Consider the following 21,201-nt stretch of genomic DNA (forward strand, 5'->3'; position numbering starts at 1 on the left):
AGCTTTCACAGTTGAGGTCATCAGGAGCATTTCCATCCACCATTTCTGAAGGCCAGGATCACATCCCTGCCCCAAGTGTGCAACCTAACGTCAGCTGCAGCAGTTGCCCAGGATGCGCAGAGCGGGGCAAGCCCCTGCCAGCTTTGTTCTGGGCACTCCCCACAGAGCAGAGCTGGATGAGATCCTGGGCAGTACTGGGATCTGTCACGATGGCTTGGCCAGCTCTCTGGCATAGTTTCTGCAGCTACTGGAGACCACACAAACCAAGGGAGGCAAAGCAGCTGTGCCAGAAACCCGGAGACTGAAACACTCATCATGGCCCTGCAACAGACTGAGCACTGGAAAGGCTGTGTGGGCTGCCTTGCTGAGAGGTGAGCTTCAGTCTTTTCCCTCACCCCTGCCGACCCACCTGCACCTCAGCCAGCTCCTCACCCTGCAGATATATGCATTGTTCAGTAAATTAGCAATGAAAAATGCCTGTAAAAAGAGGAGGAGATGCTGAAATGATTCCTGCAGCGTTCAGCTGCAAAAAGACAACTGCTTACCAGCCAAAAGCAGCAACAAAGTAATGACCTGACCCGCTCAGCAGGTGAACAGCAGAGCAGCCCTTTCATTCCTCCTGATAAGCCAGAGCCTCTCCACCGCCTCTGCCACAGTCTCAAGGCTCAGGCTGAAAGCCAGCAGGTTTGGGCAGCTCTGCAGTGCTCCCTGCCTACCTCTTCCCTCCCATTTCCTCAAAGGCATCACACTGTGTACAGCAGGGAAGAGAAGCACCTTCCCATCAGCTGTGTGGCAGGATCTGGGGGTCACAACCACCCTGGGACCGTGCACTGATCTGGAGCCTCTCTTTAGTCTCCCTCTCACCACAGAACCATTTCCCCCCTTCGTGTCTCATTGCAGAAGCGCTCTTTTCTCATTAGCATGTGTGTGACTCTCCCAGTAAGGCATTTTGTTATATGATGTATGAAGGATCACGTCTCACACCACATTTTACTGTATATTTAAGTGCATGTTTTGCTGATTTACTGCTGTTGTAGAGAACGTCTCCTTCTCTTCGCAGGGCAGGTCTACAACGGATGTATCAGCTCTGACTAATGATTATTAGCACATCCCAAGGTTATGTACTACAATCAAATAATGTGCAGGAGGGAAAAGAGACTCCAGCTTACTGTGCTAAGGACAAAGATCACAGCTAGTCTCTGAATCTTCAGATTGCAATATCCATTACAGATTGCCACCTTCTAATGTCAAAGAATAATTTGTTGTTCAGAAAATGTGTTGCTATTTCAAAGGCAAGTCAAAGATCAGACTTGCTGTATATCAGTGTGCTGATGTACATTAGGAAGTGATGTCCAGGTACCAAGGACATTATGCTGTCGGTATAGAGGGAAAGACAGAAGACGTGACTTGCTGATCTACATTATGCAAACACATGGCCCAAAGTGGAAAAATATTTAACCCAGTCAAGTAGAATGTCACCAGTAATTCCCAGTGCTTAATGTAGCACAAACACTACATGTCAGATAAGTTCAGTGTGGTCCTCTGTGCTAGCAACAGACAAGAAGTAGATCAACCCTCCATGCTGGAGTTTGCTGGGAAGGGTTAAAGCTCCAGCAACCACGAGTAAGAGAAAAAGCTCTGTGGGAAAGCAGCTCACATTTCTCTCACAGCCCTGGCCAGGTAAGTGGGCAGTCCTGCATGTGAGAACTCTGCCACAACTCTCCAGCTATTGGCCAAGTGAGGAGCAGGCTTTTTCTTACAGCCATTACCTAGATGCAATGAGCATTTGCACCTGCTGCAGATCACAGGTGTCCAGAGCACTAGAGGAACAAGACACTCACAAGCTAATTTCTAGCCTTTCATAAAGCACTTTATGAAAGCTTCTTGTGCGTGCCTTTTCAAATTAGAAAGAAACTAAAAGAAAATGCAGAGATTGCTACCTTAAATGTTTCCGAATGGCAGCTTGTCCGACGTTTGGGGACAGCTGCTTATCACAGCGCACATCGGGAAACTTCCTCACGCCATCCCACAGCCGCTGTGGGGCCGAGGCCCGGCCTGCAGCGCCCCAAGGCGCCGCCAGGGGGCAGCGTTGCTCCTGCAGCTCCGCAGCCCGGCGAGCTCCGAGCCCAGAGCTCCCGATCCGAGCTGATAGCACAGCGCTGATAACGCCTAAGCGATAATACACAGGAGGGATGAACGGAACTGCGCACTCGGTGATCTGCATGATTTATCTGGCAAAGCACATTACTTCTTTCTAGAAGCAAATTAATAATAATACCCATCTCTTTTGTCAGCGTGAATTTAACGTAGGCCAAAAAGTCATGGGAAGTTTTCTTCAGAGGGAAGTCCATTCAAAACGGAACAAAAAAGATGACTGAGGGAAAAAAAAGCTTAATAAAGTCCTTTTTAAACGAAAACCACTCAAGGCTTGACTGTTAATCAAAAGAACATTACTTACCTTGCTCAGCATAGCTGCAACCAGGAGCTGGCAGCAGGTCTTAGAAAGGAAACTCTTTTGTCTTTCTTTGGCCATAACTTATAAAACCCTCCAGCTGAATTATTGGCTATAAATACTGTTTTCCCCCTGCTAACGTATCACGCTCCTGGGATTTTGTTCAGAGCAAACATCTTGTTACTAAGACAGTACGCTCCGAAATTTGGGCTCCTGAACAAACTACAAGCACACTGCAAGCAGCAGCTCTTCCAACAGCCCCGTTATGCCGGCTTGACAAACCACGCTGCTGGGATTGTTTTCACTCAGATTGGAAAAGCAAATGGAATTTCTCACCAGATTTAATTCTTAAGCATAATCTACCACCGCTTGCTGCACACCGGAGCACAGTGATGTGTAAAACAAAGCTAAAAATGCAAATGGGGTGAATTAGCAGCGAGATTGATGCGGAAAATAAATAGCCAGATAAGCAAAGCAACCTATTAAATACATGTAAGGTCTTAAACCACAGAACACAGAAGATAAGCCATTGCAAACACTTATACAGGGAGAGTGTTTTTTCTATGTGTAATACACACATTATTTAAAAACAACAACAAAACACCTACTTAAAGTTCTGCTGTTTTTGAACAATGTCCTGAGAGTCACTTTAAATGAGATTATTTGGGCGCACATTTATGTGACTGAATGTACCATTATACAGCTCCTTACACCTGTTACACTTAGAGAAGCACCATGTTAGCTGTGTTGTTACCAGGGGAAGTCACAGACCCCACAGGCCGCAGCACTTTTACTCTGTTCCTGACCCACAGAACCTCACACTTCACAACACAGCCATCTTTTTTTCATTTGAAGGGACCAGAAAGAGAGGAATCTGTAAACAGAGTTGCAAAGACAGGCACACTAGGGAGGTCCTGCTCCTGTGCTCCATTAATGGGCTGTGGGATTTGAGTTGGTGAGGAGAGCTGTGCTTGGTGCTCACAGCAGGCTGAGCTGGAAGGACGGGGCTTCCCACGTTAACACTCCGTGAGCTGCATCAAACAGAGCTATCGTATTAGCTGCCTGAAACTGTGTCACAGCCTTATTTTTAGTACACTTTCATGCCTCTGGGATGTATTTTATTTACCAAGGAATTGGACCTAAACAGAGATGTTAACACCAGTGCACTAAAGGGCACTTCAGACAGCTCCCTGCGAGGGCGGTACGTGCGTTTGGGGAAGGGAAGGCAGAGTGAATGGACGAGCCAAATGCTGTGCGTGCATCTTCATGAGACACTCGTTGGAATCACTGTTTGTTCTCCAGTTGCTCTGAAACAGAACTATAATAAAATATTTCACTGAAAAAAGATGATGCCATTTTTATAAAGAAAAACATTAAGAATATGAAAGAACCTAACTTAAAGCAATACTGTGAAACACAGCAGGCAAGAACTTGCTGAAGATCTTGGCAAAAGGCATCACACAATTATTGCTACACATGTTTCACAGGCTGCCATCGGCACCAACAGTGGGTGCAGGCACTGGCTCAGGGTTACCCATCCAGACTCAAATGCTGCTCGCTGTGCAGCAGCGCTGCTTTGCACTGGATGGCTAAGGACAGTTAGACTCTGCTCTTTCAAAGGTGTTATCCCAACTCCAGATTTATTTCCTAGATTTATTTCCCTTTGATCCTCAACTGACAGCCACAACAGTGAGCTACGGGCCCACGTGGGAGCTGGCAATGCACACAGGGAGGCTCGAGTCCCAGTGAAGGTGTCAGGTTGAAGATAGGGGGAAAAACAAAGACGTTTTATTGCAGATTTCATCAAACATTCCTGGTGAAACCCGGCAGAACTGCATTGAGAAGACACTGGGAAATGGGATACAATCTTCTAACTTCTCAAGCATGGGCTGTGCAAAGACAAAGGGCACTGATGGGAAGCACTGCCGCTCTGATGCTAAGAAATAGAGCCCAGAATTGTAAAAAGCTTTTGTCAATAGAATTTCATACCCAATTATTGTCACGGGACTCTCAAATGTTATTTTCTACAATTCCTCTGGCAAAAGGCCAGATCTCACATGACCTCCATAATTTCCTTAATCACATCAATGAAAATCATCTTTCCTTCAAGGCAACCCATATTCTTTTTTCCTGTTAAGAGACCTGATTTCTCTTAGAATTTGGAACCATTGCCCAACTGACCATAAATAGTAATTTTTCTCTTACAGAGAGGAACATCTGCAAACCTTTGATTTTGTTACAGTCATACATGATGGTACTCACCCACGCAGGATGCTGTCCGGAGAAGGTTTTTTTCTTGTTCACTTGATGAAAAATGCTTTTGCCAAGTGGCAGCTCTGAACACAGGTAAGGAATGGGCAATACACACCCACTCATCATCAGGAGATCATCAGGATCATCAGGAGACAGATGGCCTCGTCTGCATGCTACAGCGTTGAAGGATCGGCTGCCTCGCTGAGCAGGGATTGCAGCCTGTTCCTAGTCTCATGCCTGCTTTCAGTCTGGGTGAGCAACACAGAGCCAGAGCTGGTCTGGACCTACCAGGTACACTAAGAATTAACATGTTATTCTAGGAGCTACGTAGTTCTTCATTATATCCCTTTTCAGTAAGAGCTTACACAGATCTTTGCTTCTTTTCTTTTTTTTTTTTTTTTTTTTTTTCTTAAGTGATCTAAGCCTCAGCTTCAGGAATAGCTCTGAAATCTAAGAAAAATGCTTAACTTAGCAAATACCGGAGATTAGATCAATTCAGTGGGGTTCTTTTCTGCACAACTTTGGTCTACCTGCCCTCCCTTCCAAAACTGTGCTCAGTAAGGTAGGTGGCAGAGAGCACTGTAATTCAAGAGCAGCTATTGCTCATTTCTTTGTCACTCTATAAGTCACTGGCCAGCAGGAATCTCTGCAGAAATGCATCTAAAGATATTTCGAAAACTTGTCCTCCACTGATGAGAAAATTAAGTGGTGACTCATGCTCCCATCAGCTCCAGGCTTGATTACTGCAATTTGATGGACTGAGAAGCTGATATTCCACCGAGACAGCAATTTGCTTAGGGGAGCAGCTGAGAGGCCTCATTGGCACCAATTGCTTCCAACACATCTCTCTTGTCCTTTTAATCACTAGCAAATTTAATTTCACTTCTCACTGAAGATCTCACTCTCTTGCTTTTCTGGCAAGAGAACAATTCAGAGGCTGATTTTGTAACCTCTGCTACAGCTCTAGATTCCAGCATGAAGCAAACGTGCTTGTACCAATATCTCAGAACTATATTTCCTGGCATTTTATTTTCTAGTCTCTCCAATCTAGAGCCCCACTACTCACGATTAGTTACCATCCTGCTGGGTGTTCTCCACTGAATGAGAATGGTAGAGGAACTGTACACATAACCTTCAATTAACTTAATTCAAAATACCTTCTTGCAAGAGCTCACTGTCTAACAATCACAAGTGATACGTGGTTCATGAAAGCAAACTGCAAAGAGACAATTTCTTTCAGACACTGCTCCAAACAGATGCTGTAATTGTGGTAGGAGAGACTGGGTCTACCAGTGGAAATGGGTAAAAGAAATGTGGTTTATACATGCCATAAAAGGCAGGCCATCCAATATGAGGCATAGAATACCCTTCATTTCCTCTCTTCAGATGCTACATTATCACAGAGTGCTGTTAGAACAACGACAGGGCTTTTCAAACAGATTCCTTTGGGAGGGTGCTCCACAGCTTAACAGCCTTTTCACTGGAGATACAGCAAGTGTAGCCCAGGGCAGAATTTAGTCGTCCATCTATTTAACGTGTTTGCAAAGGATGGTATGCATTTCTGGCACTTCATAATAATAATAGTAATATAAATGCATTTGGATTCTAACAAAATGGAGAAACCATGACTTAGCCTCTTACCGTGTTGCAATTCCCAAATGCATCAACATCTATTTAAGTGCAAAATAATCTACAGCTTACAAATATAATGCTGCAATTGTCTGCTGTAAAGGTTCTGTATAAGACTACGACTCAAAACAAAACACAATTCAGTGACTGAAATTTCATTTTTAATGTCAGAATAACATAAAAAAGTAGCTCTTTCACCATATAAAGACCTGCAAAAAATGTATACCAGAGTCTCAGTTCTTCCTAGCATTTCTACACGTGTAACTGCTCATATCTTATGCACATATGCACTTACACATAGATAAATGTGCTTGCAGACAGACAATATTTCATCTTAACTTCTAACCTCCTGCTGTCAAGGTATTTTCACAGAAAACCATACACAAAACTAAAAGCTCCTCTTTCCCTGACTGCCACAATAATTGAGAGGACTACAGTAAAACCAAATAGTTGGGTTACTCCTCTTTGGTCCGTGAACAAGCACAACTGCCCAGCCTCTGCTGAGACTGTGGTCTTTCTGTTGTATAACCTATTCACAGTAGCTAGAAGTTACACAAGAAAACAATGCAACCACAAAATAAAGATCTGTATTTTAAAATACATACAAAATTATTTCTCTTGGACCTTACTGATGCCATCATAAGCTTCTCAAGTACTGCAAAAAAGGGGAGATACAATTTTTGAGAGACTCAACACAACTTACAAAGATTCCCTGTAAACTCTGAAGTGCCACTTTATTGTCTTGGTGGGTTTTTTTCCCCTCTGATATAATTAAATGGGATTATAGGTATACGGAAGCTAAGAAGCATCAACAATTAAGAAAATCCTTATGTATTATATACAAAGTTCTCACTTTTCCATCAGTTTTGCCTGATTACATCCATCACCAATGCTCAGTTGGTAAAAAACCAAGCTATTTTAACCCTCCATTGAAACACTGCTGTATTCAATGAATTAACTTCCCATTGATTATAATTTGCAGTATTTCTTATTTCTCCAAGTTTAGTTGATTAAATATTTTTAAACAGTTCACAGATTCATTTCTTTATTTATTAACAGGACAAGCAAACAATTTAAAAAGCTTGCAAAAGAACAAAGCGTAGGTAATGGGTAAAAAGTAGAGCCAAAGGATAAGTGATTTTATCTTGTTTTCCTGTTAGCCAAATGAAATTCAAAACCATCCTGTTTATTAAGGGCACTAAGCGTAACAAGAAGTCATAAAACAAACACAACAGTCTTTAAACAAAACAGAATTGATACGCATAATTAAGTTTCATGAAGTATGGTTTCAAAACACGCATTGCAGTTTTGTTTTATATTCCCTTTAGATGAACACCTCCAATGCTGATACACAACATTATGCTGCCCCAAGCAATCAACGGTGATTTGGTAAAGGCTTTACCAGAACTCCACCTTAAAACAATCTGAAATATTCTTAAATGCAGAAAATACTGAAAGAAAAAAAAAAGTTTTCAGTGGAATCTAAGCAAGTTGTTGGTTGTACTGAAGGTAGGAGATTCAGTACACAGAGGTAGCTCAGTAAGGGAAGCTGCAGTGTTCTGACTATTTAGCATCAACACAGCTACGCTCGGTTACTGTATGCTTGAACTTTTCCTGCAGATTAAAACAACAACGATACAACAACAAGAAGACTATCACTTTCTGGGAATGTTGTTTTGCCATTTAAAAGTAACCGAAAGAGACACTGATTTCAATGGGAGATTAAGTCCTTAAGTATTCTGGAAGTTTGGGTTTAGAGAAATAGAATAAAAAGATGCCATCCTGAGTCTGGTCTATGCTGCAAGCACAGACAAAGGAATTTCAATGCACAAGGAGCCAGTTTCTGATTAGCGTGTTTAAGAAACAGCCAGAGAACGTGAATGTTACTCTCTGCAGTCACCACCCAGGTTGGCCCGCTGGTGTAACTGACTATACCATTAAGAGATACAGTGATCTAAACTGTGTGCTTGCTGCCTGCTGCCCTTTGTATCTGGCTACAGAAAGAGAGCACAGCACTGGAGGATGCTGGGAGCGGACAGTGAGCAGAGCTTGATTCCTCTCCAGGAAATGAAAATAATTCAGCTTGTGACCACATCACATTCCTTTGTTATGTGGTTTCTTTATTGTTGACAACAAGTTTGAATAAAGGTGACACTGTTGGCTCTCAACATTTTCTCAGGCAAATGGTAATGGAACAGTCTTGCACTAACTGACCATCAGGTAAAGCACCCAGGATTGCTTTCCTGTTGTTCACATGAATGACAGGCCAGAAAAACAGAGTAGGTATATCAAACACTTCTTTTTTTCACTAAGGAAAAAAGATACGTATTTAATGTACCTATCCTAACAAAAAAAGACCTTTAGCTTGTGTAAATGCCTACAGCCTTATCAGAGCTACATCTGCTAAAGATCTGCTCAGTTGCACCATTAACTGCAATGTTAACCATGGCACACGTGACACTTCTGCACTCACATCGATACCTGTTTGACCTATTTCTTCCATTCCTTTTAATGTTGTAACGTGCAATTGCCAGTACAGTGTTTGTACATGGGTACCCCTCAGAGCCCAGTGTAGGATTGTCAAATTAGCTACGATAGTGTTCCTGTTACTGTAAGGATCCTTCTAATTAGAAAATAATAATAATAATAATTGTCAACTCTTGTCCTCACAAGCTATTGTTCATTACCAACGCAGCAGTGTAGAAAACAAAGCTCGGCTTACTACAATAGAGACTCTGCTTCAATATTAGCATCCTAAATTCTGTCACTGCAGATCTCTGTGCATTGCGCCAAGGGAAGGACGGGAAAGAAAGAAAAAAAAGAAAGAAAAACAAAAATTTGTGTTCTTTAGGGGTAAATTATAAAAAATCTGCTAGCTGCAAACACAAATACTTCACTCATAACCCAAGCACCAGATCAGTTCTTTGAAGAAGCTTATGAGGCATTTAAGATATACAATGGCACAATATCATACAATGGAATTGAAAGAATTTTCTTGAGAAACCATTAACTTTGAAGGAATGTCTAGACAACTGTGTCAACAAATGCAAATAATTCATGCTTCTCAGCTTCTATCCATTGGATGGCCCCATGCTGAGTATACACAAACTCAGAAGAAAAAGGCATGTCACAGTCATATGACTAGGGAGTGTAACAGAATCACACAGAAATTCAAGTCAGTCTTGAAAAAAACCCTTCAGCAAGCTCTTCTCCAGGGTAAGCCAGCAGTGGGACAGGCTACTGGTCATTTTGGCTACTTACAGCTGCTGCACCCTGACTTCAAAGCAGGGGCAATGGAAGAAACACAGCTGTTATTCATGACCTCTTCATTTCACTCTGTTAGAAAAATAAAAACTAAACAACTTCAAAATACTGTACAAACCTTTTGCAGCAGCCAACAAAGCGGCTTCTGGAAACAACACTTTGCCAAAAATGCAACTGTAAGGCACTTGACGGGTATCTTTTATATATATATATATATATGTATATATAAAAATAAAATATGAAGCAACATTCACAAATACCCAGTTGTCTCAGTCGTCTGTGTGTACAGTATAGTACATATATACATTCACTGTGACACCGGCCATCTCCAGCATTATACCTTCACGGGTACTTTGGGTTGCCTCGTTAACTTCAGTGCCTGTGAACATAAAAAATAAAAGCAGTCACTTCCTTATATTCTTAAAAGAAGACTGACAGCACAAGACGAACCTTTTCTTAAGGGGTGACAAAATGCTCTGGGTACTCCTGGGATGCTGAGTGAGGTATCAGCATGTTGCTGACGGGCCACTCTGGCTTTTGTGATACCTTTGCATCTCTGGTAGTCCATCACAACAGACAGCCTTAAGAAGGGAACAATAAGGAATACTGCCAGACTGCCAACAAAGGAAGCTGGAATGGATTTCAGATATCTTTTAGAACAACTTTTAGACAACTATTGGGGTCCTGCTGAAGAAACCACCTGTGGCACAGATTAAAAAGCTCTGAATTACCCAGGGAAAGACAGTGAAGAAAACTTCCACAAACACCTTTGTATTCTCAGACCTTCTTTCACACAGTGCAGTCACTGCTGCAGTGATGGATGCCATGCACTTTGGGTGTGACCTTCACGTCTGTGGAAAGGTAACAACAAGCCATGCCCATCCATCCAGAGACAACCTTATCCCAAGTGATGCTGACATTTTTGTTTACAATGGCTGCAGTTTAGTCTGCTGTTACCAAACGTTTTTACAAGGAGAGAAACTCCATGGAGAAACCTTTAAGTAGAAGGGTTGGTCAGTTACGGTAGCTAAAATATGCAGTATGAGTTTCAACTCAAATAATGGTCATCCTTCCACTTTGGCAGGATGCACTCTCACTAACTTAAGAGGTTTTCAGCTACTCCTGTATACATGTAGGCACTGTGAAGGATATGCCTTCTTTTGGTGTGCTGTGCAACAAAAAAACAAGCTCAGTGCTTTCTTGTGGCCTGAGCAAGAAGGAAGTTCATGAAATTTGGAACTGGTGTTTTCTGAGTCTTCCAGGGGAAAGCGTCCTGACAGACTGCAATTTGCGTGGTGCATAAGAGACTTATCATTTCTGGAGAGCTGGCTAAACAAGTGAAATTCATTCTGAGAGCTAAATGTGATGGGTCTTCTTATTGTAGATATTAACCTTTAATATTGTACATTTAAAGCTTGTATGCACTGCTTGAAAAACATTCTAGCACAAATGTAAACTCTTTTAAAAAAAAATAAACCCAATCCTTTAAAAATAAATATGCGTTATTCCCCTCAGAAACACCAGCTTTCAGAAACACCAGCATTTAACTATTGTTAAATCTCACCATTTGAGATTAGTCTTTTAGATATTATTCATCAAGAGACTCGGGAGAGGGATCAGTTCACATTTTGTTTGGGAAAACAATTCTTTAACTTTGTAGTTTGGCAGATTCTGCTGCCATATTTGCAAACTAGAAATACCTTAGCGTAGATGAACCTCTAAATATTTAAATTCAATTTCATACAACCAGATCACGTGTACTATCATAATTAAGTAAGAATGTCACTGCAGTTGAGTACTGTGACTGGATAACCACCTCCCCCTGCAAGAGATGCCAAAACGAAGCCAAGGTGTTTATAGAAAATAAACATCAAGGGTGATGATGACATGTTTATTTTCAAAGCAGAAGACCATTATCCAGTCACAACATTCACTTCTATTATGCTTATTGCAACCGTACCAGACCCGACCTCATTGATTTTTCTTATGAGAGTAATTAAAATAACATTTGTGAATAATAGAGAAGGCCAACTGAAGAAACTGCTGCAACAGAACAACAATTCCCCAAAGTGCTTCTATGGTAGCATTACAGTCTGATTAGCACAGAAGGTTTATTTGAAGCTTAATGAATAAGAAACTAGTGTTGGTGAACTGTAAATCTCGGCAGTACTGGTTGACTTTTCTGATGCCCTGTTTAAAGGCTGAGTTAACTTGCAGCAACTGACAGCAGCCCCTAAAGGCCCTCATCACCCCTGAGCATCAGGGAGGTCTGGATGAACTCCAGCCAACTGCTGGTCTTGGCAGCAGGGAGCAGTCAGACGATGAAGAGAAACCTGCATTGCAGGGATTGTTTCTGTCACTGGTACTGACTTCAGACTACTGTTCTTCAGGTGAAGCACATTATTTTCTTTAGGCAATCTGACCCACAATTATTTCTGATAGTTAAAACCAAATATCATTGTTTCAGACTGCTGGAATTTCTGAATTTATATATGATTTGCAAATTTCCAGTTTTGGATGCTAAGATAAATACAGCTTAATGAGACCTGATTTCTGGACTCACTGCTGGAAAACTGGAAGCTTTCCTGCTATTTATAATTCGGATAATCATAAATGGAGCAATGCAAAGTGACTGCGTTTGGAACCAGCACTCAAATTAGCACAGTAATTTTGATGAAGTAGTAAAATGCTGGTCTGTTGAATTTTGCAGAAAACTGGAAACAAGGAAGATAAAAAAAATAATTCTTCACCGACAAGTGAAAAATGAGGAGTACTGGTGAAGCCGGGCCTTCTACAGTATGGCTCAACCTTCACTTAGCATGACTGTCTAAAGCTACTTTAGTTGTCACAGCTTCTTGATCCTTGTCATCTCAAAACATTAAAGACAGTATTATAATCAGTGGCAAAGAATAGCCAGCTGTGAGGTGATTATTACTGTTCTGAGAACATGACTGAAACCACTGCAATTATTTCATGTATGTCACAGAATGGCTCTCATATGTGAGTAGCTTCAATCAGCACTGATATAAATGCAACTTGAATCAGTGAAACCAGTGCAAAAACCTCTAGTTTAGTCTATAATCCTGTAGGCTACTTCACATTTTTGACATGAAATATAATGCACCAAACTTCTGTAGACTTCTGGTTACTGTAAAGGGTGGTCTAAGTAAAAACTATATGATGAACCAAAACAAAAACGCAACCTTCCCCCCCACCAAAACAAACAAAAAAAACCAATACAAAACATTTCCATCTTGTTTCAATACAGTTCCCAAAGGGCCCCCATTTTAGCTGATTCCTGTCCTGAAGCTCTCATGCCAGTAGAGTTCACATATTTTACCTCTTCATGAAAGATCCCATCACATCTCCACAGGAGGGGATGCAAAGCAGTGATTACTATCCAAAGACTAAACCATTTCTGCTGGGTAAAATTTGAATTCATAATTTGAATGCTTACTGTAGGGAAATGTACAAGCTGTAGAGGTCTAACTTCTGCATTCAAACTTTTATGAACACAAGGAGCATGAAGTTCAACCTTTTTAACATGTCACTAATGTGACGATCACTGTCTAAGTAAAGAAACAGAAAAATCCCTACCATAGGATCCACAAGAAGGAACCTGAAGAGTTTAAGATTTGTGTTCAGATTTTTTTTCACCATTGCAGACTTTCCATTATAATTTAAAAAAAAGAAAAGGCAATTCTTACCTTTTGCCTAGAAACCATCCAAGATTTTATTGTTGGTACCAAAAGACTGCCAAGAAGAATCTGAGCAGGATGATAGATGAGTAAGGGGACAGAAATTAAGGATAAGTGTTCGTAACCTGCAAATACTATCTTCAGCATTGGAATCCCTGCAAGCAGAAAAACAGAAGATGGACTCTTAAATAAGAGAGTCAAACAGAAACACAAAGCATTTCATGTTGGACTGAAAAAAAACCACAAAAAAACAACAACACAAAAGAATCCCAAAATCAAAATGAAGTTTTACAGTAAAACAAACAAATAAACAAAAGGCCCACTCAAACAAACCTGGAAGAAAATGAACAACAACAAAACACATCTGCCTGGGTAAGTTCTGTGCCACAAAGGAAGTAGGGAAATGCTGCAAAATATTTTCTTTAGTGATGCTGATAGTTGCAAACTCCTGCTGATGTAAAACACATTTGTGCCACAGTAGGAATGTTCAGTTGCTGAGTATAAGTCTGTACTGTTTATTTACTCCTTCCCCTTGCTATGCTGTTTTAGATTTTTGTGATTGTCCTCCATCCAGAGGATCGCTCAGCTCCTGCTTCTTCACTCCATTCACTACCAGAGGAGGGTTTCCTGGCATGGTCCTTGCCAATAAGTACTCAAATTACAGACTTTCCTGCTTATAATGATTCATGCAGAGTGGAGAGTCAAGAACTGTGCAGGTAAGTGCTCATGTGTTAGAGAACAAAACTCTGCTCTAAGCATATGTTACAGAAAATAGTGTGAGAAAGAAAGATTTAGTGAACTGAATGAGCAATAAGAAGTAGTCATACCTGTGATGAATAAGGTAGCAGGAAGAGTACAGAAGCTGCTAGGTGCTGGAAGAGGTGAGTTTTAAGAGCTAGACATAGGCCATTTTCCCAGAGAGCTTAAATTTGTACTCAACAGTGCTAATTCCAATAGACATCTCCGTATGTAACCTTCCCACTTGATGAAGTAATATGTAAGATTAAATTTGATTTGGTTTTGCGATAATGAAACTGATTATGCTGACTTTGAACATGTTATTATTGAAAATGATCTGTTGAAATCTTGCGTTTTTGTTACCATGCTCCAGAAAGCATGGGTGCAGGCAATACTTGCTACCATCTCATCTCATTTGACTAGACATTTGGATAGATTCAGACAAGATTTACTGCTCTTCCTTGGGAACCTCCAGAGAATATACCTTACTTTCTCCCTGGTTAAAAATGTCATTCTAGGAATCTTCCACCAGCATCAACTTTGCAGGAAACAAGACTAGGCAAGAGTTTTCACAGAGCACACCTAAGTCTTCTTTCTCAGCAGTGACAATAAGCTGAGCATTGTGGCACATGCCCCTACATTCCCCCATTAGTACATTGATCAACCACAGTTGCCATATTTACATAAATCTCTGTCTATCTTGGATATATTCCCGTTCTCAAGACACTTCCAGACTTCCCTTAATAAAAGCAGCCTCCTTCCTATATGAAGAAGCATAGCCGATAGTGGGCCACTGGTGGCCCATTACTGCTCACACATATCTAGGCTTGCTGAAACTTGCACGCTATTTCCACAGCACAATTTCTTGCAATTATTTTAACTAGTTTCATCACATTAAACTATTAACAATTTCATCCCCGTACTAGTAGATTTTTCCTAAGGGGCTATTTCCAGAGAAATACTAAATCAAATAAAGGCTTGCATGCTTAATTCAATATTAATAAATTGTTACCCTTAAAACAGTATCACCAACATAGCAGAACTGTTTAGTATTAACACTAATCTCTAGCTCTTGGGATTAGACAGTATTTGGACAGAAAGTAAGTGGGCATTTGCATTGTATTATGGAGTGTAATTTGCTTCAAATGCCCATCACAGCGTTTTTGTAAACAGATAATGATTTTATTACCTGTTTCCAAGTCTCAACTACACCCTTGTGGGTCTTTTTCTGTTCTCTAACCACAGAAAAAATAAAGTAATACTGCTATATTTATGTTCATGTGACAGCACCTGGTGTTTTGGTAGTGCAGTTTCATCCACAGATCCCAGAACATTTTAGTAAGCTGAACAGGACTCCTACAGAGAATCAGAGAGCATGAAGATGACTAACCTGGGATTGCACAGAAAACTAACAGTGGAGACATGAACAGAATGGATCCAAAGTGACTGAGGCATTCTTTAAATTACTGTGCGTTTTCTGAATGGAAAATAAGAGAAATTCTAGACCAAAAGGTAAATTCTCTAGAGGAAAGCTATTTCAGTAAAATAGGAAAGGAAAATTTAAGCAGTCAAATATAGATACAAGATACTGTAGTTAGTGTGACAATGTAATTAGTTTGCAGGGTGGAAAGAGATTCTTAACTCACAGCTCATTTAAATACATGTCAAAACAATAGGTTCACACAAGCCACTAATGTGCAATTAAAGTTCCTGCTATTTACTAGGAAAAGCTAACAGGTAAAAAGAGAAAGCAGTCAATTTTGCACATACACACTTGTTTAAAGGGAAGAAACAGCCCTGCTGCCTTTTTACAAACTTCTCAGCTTTTGCAATTCCGACATTGCCAGTATGCAGCTCTCTCAGAAAACGTTTCATGACAGAGATCCATAGGCTACAGTCACAAACGCTTATGTCAGGAGCAGTAGCACAAAGCTAACAAAGCAGCATGGGATTTTTATTTGTTTTTAAAAACGTTCTCTAAACTTTCTATCCCACTGCATAGTAACTGCAAGCATCAGTACGACAGCTAATGTTTTCCAAATGCATAAAACTGATACAAGTTCCTACTAAGGAAAAATATATTTTACTACCGATTATTCCCTCTGTTAAGAGCAGAAGAAATTGGGGGTGGGTGTTTGTTTTTCTAAAATATGCCATTTGCTCCCCAGAACATAAGCAACAACAAAATGAAAAGCAAATATCAGCCAAAGGAAGAAAAGTGACACTGCAATAACTGGGCTGATGCATTACGCTAAATCTTTGCACAGAATGTATTTTCAAAATGAGGTTATGAACTAGCGCTAAGAGAAGCTATAACAGAAACACTGAAACAGTAGTGACATGAACAGATGCTGCTATAACAAAACTAATAAAGTAAGATGAGCTTAAATCTTTCAGATAGATAGCAAGGAATAAAGGTACTAAGCAAAATAAAACTTTATCATCTTTATTTTGTGTTGTCCACTCTTTTCCTCATCATTTATAGCCTATTGCTCACAGTGTTAATAGAGTATGATGGCTATACTTAGTATAACTTCAGTAAAATTTCGCACAGTATCAAATAACTTACAGCAACCAAGCCACTGGAATAGCTGTAATTCTCTTCAGTTTCCTCAAAGAACACTGCAGTTGCACCCTGTGACCCCCTCACATTACTGGGGTATTTATTTACACAATTGAGTGCTAAGGCTGCATTAACTTGTGTAAAAAATGATATCTGAAAGGATTTGTTGTTCTCTTTTCACAGAGCCATTAGAATCACACTTAAGTGCTTTTCAAGGTCGTTGTGCCAACTTGCTTGGATCCCAGTGCAAGGTCTTCCACCTGGGTCACTGCAACCCCTGCTATCAGAATGAACTGCGGGATGTAAGGATAGAGCACAGTCCTGATGAAAAGGATTTGGGGGTACTGGTGGCAAGCTGGTACTGGTTGGCAAGCTGGACATGAGCCAGCAATATGCCCTACAGCCCAGAAAGTCAAATGTATCTAGGGCTGCATCAAAAGCAGCATGGCCAGCAGATCGAGGGGAGGAGATCCTGTCCCTCTATGTTGTGCTGGTGAGGCCGCACCTGGAGTAATGCATCCAGACGTGGAGTCCTCAGCACAGAAGAGACATGGATCTGTTACAGCGTGTCCAAAGGAGGGCCACAAAAATGATCCAAGGGATGGATGGATGGATGGCTACAAGAAGGAAAGGTACAAACTTTAGCAGGGTCTGTTGTGACAGGACAAGGGAAATGGTTTGGAAGCAAAAGAGGGGTAGATTTAGACTGGATTTTTTCTTTACAGTAAGGGTAATGAAGCACTGAAACAGGTTCCCCAAAGAGGTGGTGGGAGCCCTGTCCTTGGAGACATTAAAGGTGAGGCTGGATGGGGCTCTAAGCAGCCTGGCCTAGTTGCATATGTCCCTGTTCATTGCAAGGGAGCAGCACTAGATGGCTTTCAATGCTCTCTTCCAAATCAAAAGAGTCTTAAAAAAATTAACAAAAAGATTGTGTACAAACTGAGAAGTTTTAAAATTGCTGTGGTGGTCTGAAGGGTCATGTCACAAACATCAACTCACGTTGCTGCAGTTTATGATGTTCCAGGCTTCAAGCAGCTATGTTCAGCTCCTCTGACAAAGAGCCTCACTCACTACATATGACTTGAGGAAAGAGTGGAAATGTGGTACTCAGCTGCGTGAGAAAACAGTACTTCACCTGACCAGGAGCACAAAGAGGAACAGCAGAAATGAGAATACACTGAGATAATTCCATAGATATCCCCTACAAGCAAGATGACAAATATTCTTAGCATTTTATTCTGAATTTGCCTCTTCTCCTTTGTTCAGCTTTGTTCTCTTGTCACTCACTATTCACCCATTTTCCTCCTAGTTCTTGGGTTCCAGCACTCAAAGGATACATTTTTCCTTCTTTCTGTTCATTTTTTTTCCCTCTCTTCTTCTTACTCCTCCATTTCCATGCTTCTAGGCAATTTTTGTTTGCTTCCCAGTACCTTCAATATTGCTCTCACTTGCAGCAGCATAAAACAGGGGTACGCCCACTAATACTAGTAAACTGCCAACAGGGCCGCAGCAACAAAGAGAAGGAAGCTTGCCTGTGATCATTCACTTTTCCTCCTTTCTGCATTCTCACTCAGCCCATTTCATGCAAGAACATCACATGAACCTGAAGGACTGCTAACAAAGAGAATCTGTTGATCTTTCATCTATGACCTTCTACAGCAGCAAAGAGTGAGAAGACCACTCTCATCTTCCGGTATGGGAAGCCCTGGTTGCTCTCCATTGCTTTAGGGTATTCCACTCTTGCTCCAAGGCTGTGGCTTATCAGCCCTGGCTTAAGGCCCCTATTTATCTAGTAGCTTAAACAGCTGAAAGCTATTTAGCCTTCCTCCAGCTCTGTACCCACTATAACCTCCCACCATGCTCCCCTTTCCCACTTTCAAAGTTGGTTACCACCTTTGTAAAAGGTCTATGAAAATGGTTTGCTGTACCTGTCTGTGTTCAGTTAACTGTAAAGTAATAATAATAAAAATCCTAAAACATCTGAAAATATTTTTAAGAGAATTTAAATATAGGACTCTTTTCATCTAGCTATCAGAGCAGTAATATAAATGAAGCAAATTAATTTTAATGCTCCAAGGTACTGATTCTGTGTCACTGTCACTGATGGGATCCAGCCAGACTTTATGAGATGGCATTTGACTTTATGGAAGTGAGCACTATGCACGCATTTACAATTTTACAGGGACTTTAAGCTGTCATGCTGAAAAATGTTTATAAAACATTAATCAAAAAATGCCTCTTTAATACAATGCATTGTCTGAAAGATGTTAGGAGGCACATATTGTAAATGGATTCTTTTTCTGACTAAAGTAATTTCTACCAAAAGCCTTTCCCCACTGCTATACAAGTACACTGTGTGGAAAGATAAAGAGCACTTTCTCAGCACATTACTACCTGATTCAAACACTTGGGAAATCACTAATGTACAGCATGCCATATTTCCATGTCACACATGACACATTTGTCTAAAATTACCCAACAGAGTTTGACATTGCAGCACATTCCAGAGCAGGGCTTTCAACTGACATCTGCCAAGTAAGAACTTCAAGTAAGAGCTTTCTTCTTCTAACAAGCAAGTAAGAGTTTTCTTTTATCCTATGCCCATGATGGAAGTGATAAAACAATAAGTACTGGAAATCAGCTTTTTTTTTTCTATTTTAATATGTTTATTTTATGCTCACTGAATGTGTAAGCTCCCCTCAAAGCAGTGTTTCATCATTTGTTGTTTTCTATCACACTGCAATGGGTTCAGAGAACTTAATAGAACATTTTTATTACCACCGAAACACAGGCCATTATCTCTCACACCCAGAGCAGAATTATTGCTAGATGCTCTACTTACATACTTTTTCCTCTTAAATGTCCTCACAACAAACAATTTATCCTAAAACTTTACTGCTTACATTACAGAAACGCATTCCAAATCACAAAATGCTCCAGCATTTCTCCTTAGCAAAAAAGGTTTGGTATAAAACAGAGGTCACTGCAAAGGCTATGGAAGCACTAGGAATCAGAGCATCAAACAACTGTTACAAAGAAACACCAGAAGTACTTAGAAGAAAATCCTTTATCTTTAGATTTACAGTTCTCTTTTCCACTCATCTATTCATTTCAGGATTCTCAATTGCCATAACGTTCAACTGCAACACACAAAATGAAGCAGTTGTATAATGGCAGCTTCTCTGACCCTGTCTGTGCTCTGATGTCTTTCTGAAGAACCTTTTCAGGGGTTGATATGAAGGGATCATCTCTAGGCCAAGTAATATTCCTTTTTTTAAACTGAGAAAAAGCCTTCAAAGAGAAACACATACAGCATTAAAGCTCTCCTAGAATGCCAAAACAGGAATTTTCTGAGCTTAGTCTCGCAAAGACAGTGACAAATGAGCACCTGAAATTTTAGCACAGTTTCAGAATAGCATCACATGCGACTGCGTGGTGAGATCTGGGAACAGGATTAGAAAGAGCTTGTTCATGCACATAGCTACCAGAACATAACCAGCGCACAGATACCAGAATGGCAATATACCATTAATCTCTTGTTGGCAAACTTTCTTATGGATTTCCCCCCCCCCTTTTTTTTTTCCTCCCAGACAAATCACATTGCAATGGTTAGTTTTGAGGAAACAGGGGTTTATACACTGTGTCTGCCTTCAGACTACACAGGAGTAGAGGTTTGTTGTCCTTGCTGAGATTCTGCAATCACACACTGGTATCACAATAAGAGAAGACACTTGCGACAAAATAACCAATTAGGGATTATATTTACTTAATCAACATCTTTACCACAATACATATGCACTGAACTCAAGTTAAATGCTCTTTTCCCAAGACAAGCTTCTTTCAGGCATGGAAATAGCTGAATGACATCTGAATACAAATTACCATACAAATACTTGCTTGCTTGTACAGCCATTTTATGAAGAAAGTACCAATGTAATAGAAAATGGAATTAACTTGGAGGGAGAATAGATTAATGGAAGCTGAGCCTAAAACTGGCAGCCGAACTCTTCCAGAGGTGAAGACTTCCTCAGAGTACAGTCTGGTCATCATTTTCTAACACAACTCCACCTGCAACCCTAGGACTGCTTTTTCGCTCTCAGCCCTCACCAAGAGGTTGTAGACCTTAGAATTATTCTGTACTTTACAGAGGGATCAAGATTGAGAGAAATACATGACCTTCACTACTCTCTTGTCCAGAAAGAAATAACCATTCCAAGATTAGACTCTAATCCGCTATGGTTAGACAGGGCTGCACAATGGTTTGCAGCACTTTTGGTTCACAATTACACTTTGATGACCAAACCTAACACTATCAAAGAAAACTAATGTTGTTGGCAGGGTTAAGGAGACCATCCTTCAGCACAACCACAACTGCCAGCAGATGATACGACAGTGTCTGACTAGGAAGAACCTGCAATGAAAGTAGAACACAAGACTACATTCCCCTTGCCTTTCTACCCACCTCTACACGTGCTCTACAGAGAATTGTGTTTAAAATACTACCAGGGAAAAGAAAAAAGAAAAAGAAAAAAAAAAAGAGTTATTTTTACCTGCACATTTTCATATTCCAGCTCAGTGAGAAGCATAAGGAGAAGAAAAAAAAA

The 21,201-nt window shown here is 40.6% G+C and overlaps 1 protein-coding gene across 4 annotated transcripts in view; it reads right to left on the reverse strand.

Annotated features, from left to right (window-relative positions):
• Positions 1–6,473: 6,473 nt before the first annotated feature.
• The window catches only part of SLC10A7 (solute carrier family 10 member 7), a 134,958-nt gene continuing 120,230 nt past the window's right edge, over positions 6,474–21,201 (reverse strand). For all 4 annotated transcript variants that reach the window (XM_015861162.2, XM_015861163.2, XM_015861160.2 and 1 more), the window contains 2 exons: positions 13,306–13,451; positions 6,474–9,977 (listed from right to left, as the gene is read on the reverse strand). In XM_015861162.2, coding sequence (XP_015716648.1) covers positions 9,933–9,977; positions 13,306–13,451 — 191 coding nt within the window. In that variant the 3' untranslated portion in view covers positions 6,474–9,932. The remainder of the gene's footprint in view (positions 9,978–13,305; positions 13,452–21,201) is intronic.

This window comes from Coturnix japonica, chromosome 4 (assembly GCF_001577835.2).
Source record: "Coturnix japonica isolate 7356 chromosome 4, Coturnix japonica 2.1, whole genome shotgun sequence".
Lineage (NCBI taxonomy): Eukaryota > Metazoa > Chordata > Aves > Galliformes > Phasianidae > Coturnix > Coturnix japonica.